The 11,572-nt window shown below is 48.7% G+C and overlaps 1 protein-coding gene across 1 annotated transcript; it reads right to left on the reverse strand.

The window, feature by feature from the left end:
• Positions 1 to 9,541: 9,541 nt before the first annotated feature.
• LOC127309011 (uncharacterized) lies at positions 9,542 to 10,979 on the reverse strand. Its single transcript, XM_051339984.2, has 2 exons — positions 10,629 to 10,979; positions 9,542 to 10,403 (listed from the first exon to the last, which is right to left on the reverse strand). Exons 1-2 carry the CDS (start codon positions 10,708 to 10,710, stop codon positions 9,832 to 9,834), a joined length of 654 nt encoding a protein of 217 aa, XP_051195944.1. The 5' UTR covers positions 10,711 to 10,979; the 3' UTR covers positions 9,542 to 9,831.
• Positions 10,980 to 11,572: the final 593 nt, after the last annotated feature.

Genomic DNA, 11,572 nt, shown 5'->3' on the forward strand with positions numbered 1-11,572 from the left:
CATATATCTATATGTGGCACTATATGCATGGAAAAAGTTTTTGTTAATTGCAAATTTTGGGTTTGGGAGATTTCTCTTTCTTGTTTATTGTTGTTGAAACTTGGGATGTTACAGCTTGTTGCTTGGAAAATGTTGGTGGGGCTGAACTGCTCCTTTTATTCCCTTTTGTGGCTGCAGTGCACTGGACATCTCACATGGTGAATCTCCTTTGGTAAGTTGTTGCTTGTCTACACCTTAACAGCTCCAAGAGTTACAATGTTGGTGCTTCCCACCTTGTACAAGTTTCGGTTGCGAAGGATAATGCTCCTGTTTTCCTTCCTTTTTGGCTGCCAAGTGTGAAACTTACCTAGTGCGCTTCTCTACGTGTGGGTTGTGCTTATCATTTAACTTGTTGGCTAAATTAAATCAGTGGCTCAATTTAATTGTGGGCTTTAATTATTAATTAACAAGGTTGCTAATCTGAATAAGATCCTTGTTGGCTTTTAGTTCCTATTGGTCAATTATACCAATAGAGAACTACTTAATTAAAATGTGGGCTTCCTTTTAAAAATAGGAACTTAGCTAGATTAGAGGAAGACAATCAATGGTGCCTTTGTTGCCTAAGATAATTAGATCATAGCATGTTGCCTCATGTCCCTTGTTGCCTTCTTGATCAATGTTGCCCCAATTGACCCCAAAGAAGATCCAACTGACCCAAGTATGATCCAAAGACCCTATTGTTGCCTAAGATTAGATTGATCCCTCTAATCACAACTTGGGTATTAAGACTAGTTCTTAATTCTATATAGTTAAGTTCCAAAACATTTAATAATGCCTCATCAATGATGATGGCAAACATTGTAATCATAACAAAACAATTCTTTTGTCTTTGATGTTTGTTTTGTAGGTAAGGAGGAGAAGATCAAGATTTAGATAAGGATTTTCTTTTATATTCTTTTATTTCTTTTGTACATTGTAATACTTCAATAAATGCTGCAGCGCTGCTTCCAAAATCACCATTGGCAACGGGAGCATCGCTCCATTTTGGCCGTGGCTTAATGGTAGGAGCACTAAAGAGATTGCTCCTCTAATCTATGAGGCCTCCACCCGCAAGAAATGGAAGGTCAAGCAAGCCATGCACAACAACGCTTGGATTTCAAAGATTAAGATGGATTTGTCGTTGACTATCCCGCACATCCAACAATACATTCAGTTATGGACGGAGCTAAACACCATCCAAATTAGAGACGAGATGGAAGACTCCATTGTTTGGACCCTCACGCCTAATGGAGAATACTCGATGTCCTCGGCCTACAACGCACAATTCTTTGGGGCAACAAACACTTGCATGAACAAGATGGTATGGAAAGCTTGGGCACCTCCGAAGTTAAAATTCTTTGCTTGGCTAACTACTCAAAATAGGATCTGGACGACGGACCGCCTTGAGAAGAGAGGGTGGAATAATTGTGGCCTTTGCCAACTTTGCAAGCAAACTCAAGAGTCGGCGACGCATCTCTTCGCTCATTGTCGCTTCACAAAACGTCTTTGGGGCATGGTTAAGGAATGGCTCGGCCTCCCCTCTATCTGGGTTCATGAATGGTCCGGCGAACTTTCCATTGATGAGTGGTGGTCCTCCATGTCCTACAAAGCCTCATTAATTCGGAAGGCGATGACTTCGCTAACCATGCTTGTTAGTTGGACGATTTGGAAGGAAAGAAATGCAAGGGTGTTCCAAAACAAATCCGCTCCTCCTCCCATTCTTCTTGAGATCATCAAGAGCGAAGCCAAACTTTGGGTCACCGCGGGTGCTAAGCATTTGAGATTTGTAATGCCGGGAGAGTAATCCCTTTTTTGTAACTTAAATACCGCACCTTGTCATGTCATGACTCTCCTTCTTATTTAAAGGAATGAGGCAAATCTTTTGCCTCTGTTTCAAAAAAAAATGCAGCAAAAATACTCAAATAATCAATAAAGATGTCTATTATTTAATTCTATTTTTTGCAAATTTTTATACAATTTATTTTCCATGTAATTTTATTATTGAATCATTATTGAATATTGAATATTATTATTTGGAAATCCAAATTTCCAATATTCTTTAATTGTAATAGTGATGATGTCATGTTGCTTTTGCAACCTTTTATTATTATATTCTCTTTTAATTGAATTGTGCTTAAAAGTTAAAAATACAACAAAGGTCAGGTCGGAACTTATGGCACTCAAGTCGACTGTCTAACCCTAACTCATCGACAGAAGTGAAACTTTGATCTTTTTGTCAAGTTCAATCAAAAAGTTTTTAATTTCTCCAGATTTCATATGCATAAATACATATGAAAGGTACTACGGTGATCCGCGCTCGTGGTCTAATCACTCAACATGAGGAACAAAATCTTGCGTGCAAACCTCCACAGCACTGAAAAAGGGCCACGGAAGATCTAGCTGCAGACATAGCGCAATATGCACCTTAGCAAGACACACACACGTAAAGTAGCACTGCAAACACTAGCGTTGGGAGCACCGCTCGGGAAAATCGCAGTGGATGGAGCTGGTCGTTGGTGGTCAGTGGGTGGTGGTGCTAAAGCTAAAGGAGATGGTCGTTCGTGGTCGTCCTGCGTCCGTACGCCGTACGGACATGGGTCCCACAGCAGAAATATTTCGTCGACACGCATGCACATAGAACAATAGTGCTGGCGCTGCGATGGGTAATCCCGACACACCAATCTTATCTTAGAAATAAAGTACTTACTACTCGCTGTGTCATTCCGGCGGCCACCAAGAGTATAGACGTGTCTTCGTCTCTCTACCCGTCTACGTCTGTTGCCTTTCGCCGTGTCATCATGTCAAACATTATTAATGCTACCTCCATTCTAAAGTTTAAAGCTTTTATTTTTTTGAAAAGTCAAACCAAGTAAATTTTTTCCAATCTTTTAGAAGAATATATCAACAAATATAATATTTTGTAGACACCATACGAAAATATCACTAGTAGAAAAAGAGGCTTTTGTTCAAAACTGCCTGGAGCTTTAGCACCGGTTAGGCTACGAATACAGACTAAAGAGTGCATTAGCACCGGTTTGAGAGGCCAGAGCTAATATTTTGTAGATACCATACGAAAATATCACTAGTAGAAAAAGAGGCTTTTGTTCAAAGCTGTTGTAGCTTTAGCACCGGTTAGGCTACGAACCCAGATTAAATGGTGCTAAAGGGTTGACGTCAGCCGCGAACACTTTAGCACCGGTTCGTAGGTCTACCCTTCAGCACCGGTTTGTGGCACGAACCGGTGCTAAAGGTTTTTTTGCTCCCCATGCACCTCCAACCCCCTCCCCCATCACCTTTTCTAGCTCTGTAAAATACAAAAGAAAATGATATAAAATTCAAAAAATAAAATCTTTTGACATGCCTGTATGCTACGTAACCTACTATTAGGTAAAATTATCAAATTTGAATTTTCATTTTTTGCAAATAATGTTTAGAAAAAGGTAAAACGGCTTTTCTGGTTGCATACGACGTCGAAAAAAACGTATAATATATCAAAATGATCGTGGCAAAAAGTTACATCCGGATATGAAGTTTAATATGAAAGTCACCTCTGGAATTATTCAAAATTTCCATAGTCGCTGTTTGGATCCCGACTAATAAACCACCAGAACGCCCCCGAGGCGGGCGGGAAACCCAAGCAAAGTCTTCCCCGCCTGAAAGGCGATTTAGAAAACTTGTTAAGTAATTTCGCTTGCCCGTCTCAGCTATAGCAACAAAATTTAAACATGTTCCCGAATGCTTTCAGCGATGTGTAAGTGTTTAGCCAAATCCTTCAGACCTCTGCTATTCTTAAATATGCCATTCATTTGAAAACAATTGGAAATTTAGTCACATTTGCCTTTTTATTAGGCCATAAATTACGTTTAATGGAGGAGAGTCTGGATTTACGCTCAGCTGCTTGTAATTCAATACATGAGCCCAACGCGTCGTCATCCAGACCCACCTTCGATACCTCTCCAACTAGATGTGTGAGTACCTGGCTGTCAGAAACGGCGTACACTTCCTCATCATGATCATCAGATAAGAGGTATCCGACTTGCTCGAAACCGTAGGAGTAAATTTTAATCTATCAAACTCCATACGTCTAAGAGCATTAGCCGAAACAGAAATAGAACTAATGGAATAACCCAACGAAAAACCCACATTATGGAGCTTAGAGGCCGTGAGTGGTGTTGGGAAAGTTAAAAAAGACTTTGAACTCTTAACGGTACCTGAGAAGTCGAGGTTGCTCTCCTCCTTATGACGCATGGCCTTTGCCATCGAATCCTCATCCGTCGCAGCTGCCCCATCGATGCCAACCCCGTGACGTGCACTACGCCGCGAGGGCGCAACCGCCGTTGCCATCGGAGGCCGCATCATCGCTGCAGCCGTCAGGGAGGCTGGAGCCGCGGAAGACCCTCCCGTGGGAGGCTAGGCCGGTGGCAGCCCCACAGCTCCCGTGGCCGGCGGAAGAGACCCGGGCTCCCCACCCGCGGCTAAGGCCGTTGGGGCCGGCTGCCCAGCCACGCCCAGGGCCGCAGGAGGTGGTGTGGGTTGGCTCGCCATGTCCACCAGAGCTGCAGGAGGGTTTGATGATGAAGTAGACCCGCCTCCGCAACCAACGCCGCCGACGCCTCTACTCCCCACTGCGTCCCAGCCAACGGCAAGGGCTGCCTTGGCCGCAAGGGCCCTGGTAGCCGCCTCGTCCTCAGCCGGTGTAGCAGTCGCCGACCGCAGGGACATAGGCGATGTAGAGTCCCCACGACCGACCATAGAGGTGGGATGCGACGCCTCGGACACCACCTGGCGCGGCATCGGAGAAGGCACTCTAGGGGGGTAAGGGCGAAGAAGACCCCCCTCGTGCAGCCGTCTCCTCCACGCCATGGCCCAACGCAGCAACCGACGTAGCATTAACCATGACCACAGCCGCATCAGCCGCGGAAGCCGCAGCCCGCCTAGCCGCAGCCGGCGTAATATGGCCAAGAGTAGACACCCGCCCTCTAGCCGGCCTATCTGAGCGAGAGTGCTCCAAAGTAGAACCAGAAGACTGTTGCCGGGCTGCTCCCGGGCTGTCAGCGGCTGCCGCATCTAGAGCCAGACGCAAGGCCTCTGCGGTCACACGAGGAGAAGCCATAGCAGGAGACGAACCCTCCAAAGATGGACTAATAGCCCGCAGCCTCTTGACAATCTCAATCGCAATCGGGGTCTGTGGGTTTGGGTTAAAAGGCGTGACTGCAATAAGGGAGGCAACAGTATGAGTCGCCCCAGGCGCCGAAGCGCTAGGTCCCACCTGCTGCACCTGCGAGGACCCAGTATCCGAAGGCCCCACTCTCGGCTCAGAAGTGTCCATAGCATCATCCCCGCCATCAGGGGCACCCTCACCACCCTCATCCGCATCATCTTTCTTCACCCAAATCAGAGGAACAAAATCCGGGTCCGGAACATAATCTGCCGGCTCCCTGCGAATGCGGAACTCAAAAGCCTTGAACTTAACCACAACATCGGCTTTAGCTATCGGGCATGCCTCGTCAGAAGGATCCCCAAGAACCCTGGCCTGAATCATGACCACCTGAATACGGACCACCTCCCTCCATCTCAGACTAATAAGATCCACATCAACTGTTTTACCAAGGAGAGACCCAACTGCCGACAAACCCAAGAAGTGTCGCAGAGTATGAGGCACCCCCTCCACGTGCAGCCACACTTTCTCAAGCTCAGCCTTGTGAGGAACTTCGTCTGACCGCCATGCTGAGATGGAAATCGAGGAGCTGAAAGAGGGCACCCCCACCTGAATACCATCCACCCTGTCAAGGTCCTCAAAAGAAGGTACAGAAACCAAAAACTGCATGTCAACATGAGGAACCGCCTCCCACTTCCAATTTGGACAATCAGAGCAACGGCGAGCCACCTGCCTAGCAATGACATCCGCAGGCACCACATCTCCAGTGACCACAACAAGCGCAATAGGCGACTGACTCGGGGCAAGATCTTCGTTAACCACGGAATCAGGGAAAGCAGTAAAATGTGTCTCCAAAAGGCCGGACCCAGAAACAAAGACCGATGGTCTCGGTACCTTAAGAACAGGACAACGAGCAGTTGGATGAGCCTTCTTATCACAAATGTAACAATAGTGCTTCACCTTGCAATCTTTCACCGCGTGCGAATGATCAGAGCATTTCTAGCACCATACTCCCTTCTTTGATTTCCCAGCTGCTTTGGCAATCTCCCCCCCCCCCTCTAGAGTAGTACCCACAGGTGGCACCGAGGGCTGACCCTGCTGCTGCAAAGGCAAAGCAGACACCGATGGCTGATGCGGCGGTGCATACACATTCTGCAAGGCTAGTGTCTGAACAGGAAGCTGCTGAAACTGAGAAGAATACTGTCCATGCTGATCATACCCGGACGGGATATAAGGGAACTGGTACATGTGGTGCTGACCCTGAACAGGAACCATCGAACCATGAGACGCAATACCCTGCTGCTGCATAGGTGCCTGTCCGAATGATGTAACCCCAGAACCATGTGCAGCCCCCCCCCCCCCCCCTGGGCAGCCATTGGCGGAGCGGTCTTCTTCTTCTTGCTCTTGTGCTTCCGGGCAGCTTGCACAAGCACCAGCTGCATCTGCACAGGCACCGGCTGCGCCTGCGGTGCCGCCCCAACCTGAATATGACCGGTCGGCAGCGGGTAGAAGGGCTATGTCAGCGGGACGGCCCCCGTGACTTGAGGGGCCGCACCACGCGGCGGAGCAAACCCGCCAAAAGGTGCAACGGGGGCGCCAGGACGCAACGGCCCCTGAGTTGGGTAACCGGCGAAAGGCGGCCGCATGGGCGGCACACTCGTAGATGTCGGCGGCCGAGCAGCCCCACCTTGGCCGGCCATGCCGTGGCCAAAGCCGCGCGGTGGTGGGAGACCACCAGCTGGTTGCTGACCCGCCATGTGCACCCTCGGACGAGCGGTGACCTCCGCGAACGATGGAGGGCGAAGCGGCCTCCACCCCCGCCGCAGGACGGAAGCGGCGTACTGGCCGGGATCAGCCCACGGCCCCTGCCCCGGCGACGAGGACGGTCGGGGTAGCGCCGGCGTAGACCCTGGAGGCGAGGAGGGCGACGGCGGCAGCCTTGATGGCGATGGCGAAGAAGAACCTGGCAACTTGGGCGACGAATACGACCTTGACAGCGAACGAGTTGTAGAACTTGTTGATGGTGGCGACGCAGCCCTCGGCGACCTCGGCAGCAGCGACGACGATGGCGAGGAAGGATTCGTCGCAGCCCGAGGCAATCTTGGAGGAGCGGGCGGCGATGGCGAGGACGGTGTCGAGGTCGACGAAGGCGGCAGCTGGGGCGATGCGTGCGTCTGGGGTGATGCGTGCGTCAATGACGATCGAACCGACGCATCGACCCACAGGTACCGTAGTACGTGGCCCAGACCGGCCCAAGAAAACACCTGCGGGCCAGCCCCACCTGCATGCAACGGACCCGAAAATGGCTCCCCATATTCCGCACCCGCCGTCTCGATTGAACGGGCAACCGCCGTCGCTGGACTGGCCACCTCCATCGCGCCGAAGAACTGACCAAGGATGGCCGGTAGCGAGATGCGCCGCGGAGGACACGGATCCCGCTAGGTCCCCACCCTGGCCCTCCTCTGCATCTTAATCCCCCGCAGCGAGGAGGCGACGTCGCGGCGAGAGCTCTGGTCCGGCTGCGGCCTTCCCTGCCAAGACTTCGACGCCGGCGGCTCGACGGGACCCCTGCAACCAAGCGAAACATCCATACCTGCGCGTGACGTCGGAGAACCTTCCCAAAACCTCGACGCCGGCGTTGGATATCATATATCGGACCAAAAGTCAGCCGCCAGTTCCTCATCTGTCCGCCTCCCTCTACGGACGACCGCCGACCACCCCGGAGCAGTGGGAGAGCCCACCACCTCCATTGCTGAAGCGAACGGCACATCCGAGTCGCAAGACCCCTCCGACGAAGAGTCTGAAACATCCTCCACGAGCACTTCAAACCGAGAACCCGACGGAGCGGGGGAGATGGACGAGGAAGGAGCCATGGAGATCCGTTCCATATCACCGGGCGCGAGTGTCAGACGACGGCCACGACGAGTCGACAGGGCCTCGCCGGCGGCCGGCGCCGGATCAGGCCCTAACGGCACCTCCGCCATCCAGGACGCCCAGCCTGATATGAAAATTCAGCTTGCCTCTTTTGATCAAACTGAACGCCGGGTGCCGCTCAAGCTTTACAATCTTTTGTGGTTTTGTGTTACCCTAGCCTTAATTAAAGGTTTGTGTCTTTGTGCAATTTCCTCCAATCAATATAGCTGTCACGTTAAAAGCCACTATATATTCGATTTGGGCCACGCATCAAAATTCAGCGTTTAGTACAAGGGAGAGTCGCTCGCCGGAGTTGGTAGCTAGTTCAAATCCAACGGAAACCCCATAGCCAGGAACATGCACTCTGCCAAAGACAGGAATCGGTCCCATAGCTAGGACCACCAAACAAGGAACAAGTCCTCAATTCCAAAAAAAAATTTTTTTTTTTTTTTTTTGCGATTCCAAAACTTCCAAAGTGCAGGCTTACACCGAATCACTAATGGTTCTTTTTTTTTTCTGCAGAAACAATGGACTTTAGAAAACAAAACATAGCTGCGTATTTCCGGACCTCCAAAAATTCGAAATAATTTTTTTGCATGTAGAGGATGCACGTATGTATGTGCGTGCCAATTTTTATACCCAAATTCGAAAATATGTAGCTTAGGCAAAAATCACAAATTTCAGATGAATAGTCTAAAGGAAACTCCCCCCTTCCGAATTTTTTGTAACTTAGTGGTCAGGTAACTACGTAACTTAGTGCTAGACCAAGTTTAATCGGGTTCTGCAGTACCCACAGGTTTCAAAAATTCCCTTTAGAATCGCTCCCATAGCTAGGACCACCAAACAAGGAACAAGTCCTCAATTCCAAAACTTCCAAAGTGCAGGCTTACACCAAATCACTAATGGTTCTTTTTTTTCTGCAGAAACAATGGACTTTAGAAAACAAAACATAGTTAGAGATGTATAATTATTTGCCCGTGACTTATTTAATATTGGAATGATGAATTCGTTTACTATAAGTTTATATGTCTGTGTGCAAGAGTGAACAGTGTGAAATTCCATGATATGGACTCTTTTCATGTGTCTCTCTCAAGACTGTGCACCACTATGTAGCTAGCCGAGAAAATTCAAGAAAAGGATTGTCCATAGCACCACAACCACCCTATGCCTACCTATCTGATTAGACGTCCTGTTGTGTTTGTGATGCTTTGTGCCTCTCTGTCTCGTTGTTGGGCACTGACATACACTGTCTATCCATTTATCTTGGATCAAAATTGTATGCCACTGATGTTGACTCATGATAAGAGGGCTCGGGACCTAGTTTAGTTGGGTGTCAAAATGGTTGGTATAATCTCATTTTTCTGTTTACATGTAGCACATGGTGAATTTCCTTTGTTTCACTATATACTAAAAAAAAGCTAATAGCAGGGTAGCTACAATTAACATGCACAATGAATTCAACAGATCAATTGGATTACGTTCAGAAATAAACAGGATTAGTTACATGTACATATTCCTGCACTGCATGATTAGTTACACATATTCCTGCTCGTATATTGAGCAGCACAACTTGTGGACGTACACATTGCACGTATACTACATACACAAGTAACACCGGACTAGCTAGCTTATTGAGCCTCGCATTACAAATTTCGATTTTGGAGGCACGTATGGTATGGTAGCTAACGTAGCAGCATGTCAATGCAATCCAAAGAAATCGCGCGCGGTGTGAATATTAGTAATCATAGATCAAAGCAATCGGTCGACCATGGCGGCGGGAAGAAGGGTTGCTGCGGCGGCCACCAGGTAGGCGGCGGCCAGTTAGAGTAATTTCTGCAGCTGCAGCCTCCCTGGTTTGAGCAGTAGCACGGCGCCGGTTGTGCAGGTTTGCAGCCGCAGCCGCAGCCGCCGTGGTGATGCGACTGCGAGCACTCGCTGGGCTTCGCCTCTGGCGGCAGCGGGGGTGGCTTGGTGGTGGGGCAGCAACGACACTGCTGCGGAGGGCAGTTCCAGCGGCACTGCATAAGGATAGGGTACGGCACCGGGTACGGGTATGGCACGAACTTGTATGTTGGTTTCGGCGGCTCCGGGTCCGGGGTGTGTGTCTTGGGTGGGCATGTTTTTGTCGGCTTAGTCGGGCATGTTGTTGGCGGCCGCGGCGGCAGCGGCCATACGTCGACGATGATGATCGCCTTGACGACGTTGCAGGCCTTGCACCAGATCTTCTTGCAGAGCTTCTCCGCGTCGAACTTCCCGCGGACGATCACCTTGTTGGCCTTGTCCTCGAACTCAATCTTCTCGATGCAGTAATCCTCTGCCACAAACACACACAAACAAACACGTAATTAAAAACGATTTATTAATTAATCCGTAACTGCGTGATTCCTCGTACACTACTTAATCGAAAAAAATGATTCCTCGCACGATGTTCCATGAATAAAAAAAAAACTGTTCAATATATGAAGTGCTCCACCAACAATAATAAATCTAGAATAATTTCCCGGCTCCAGGATACCATTTCCCAGCTGGTCTTACGTACCTCGGAGGCACTCCAGGACATTCTTGATCTTCGTCCTGCAGCGGCAGCATTGCAGGTCTACCGTAATCACCAGTATACCCATCTGGTGATCACCTCTCAACTCCCAAGTATGAAGGTTGATGAGTTGAGAGGAGAGATGGAGGTGGATGAAGCAGGCAGAGGAGAACCATATGCGTTCCTTATATTGGGGATGACACCGGTGTACCAGGTTTGATCAATTGCTCAACTCCCAAGTATGAAGGTTGATGAGTTGAGAGGAGAAATGGAGGTGGATGAAGCGGGCAGAGGAGAACCATATGCGTTCCTTATATTGGGGATGACACCGGTGTACCAGGTTTGATCAATTGTAACAAGTAGTTTTGCCACAGGGGGTCACTCTACATGCTTAGACTATAACCATGGAGATGCAAATTCTACCGGTGTCCTGTGCACCCTGCTAGGTGAATGTAGGTACGCCCCTGTTAGCAATAACCTTGCCTAATCATGTGGAGTCTGAGTTGGATTCACTAGCTTAGGAAAGTATTAAGATTTCATGGCAAGTTTGGTTTGTACGTCCTGGTCTTAGCTGAGTTGTAGGTGCATTGGTAACAATAAGTGTCCAAGTTGTAATCAAGAGGTTGGCTATGTGTGCTGTCCGTGTAGTGCTAGGAAGCTGTGTACGAGTAGGTTTAGGTTTACCTTAGGTCGGTTGTTGGCCGTGTATTTATCATAGTTTAAAATAGGCGGCTATTTCATTTAGCCGCAACGTTTTTAGAGGCTAAGAAAAGCTATAACCGGGCTATAGCGGGCTAATCTATTTAGCGTTTTTTCAAAAATATGAAACATTTCAGTCATATCTTAGCAAAAAAGAGAGGAAAACTATGACTAACACACGATTCAAGCTACAACTCATTCAACTATTCAAGTCAAACATGTATTCAGCTACTCAACTCACAACTTTTATC

The sequence above is a fragment of the Lolium perenne genome, chromosome 6 (assembly GCF_019359855.2).
Source record: "Lolium perenne isolate Kyuss_39 chromosome 6, Kyuss_2.0, whole genome shotgun sequence".
Lineage (NCBI taxonomy): Eukaryota > Viridiplantae > Streptophyta > Magnoliopsida > Poales > Poaceae > Lolium > Lolium perenne.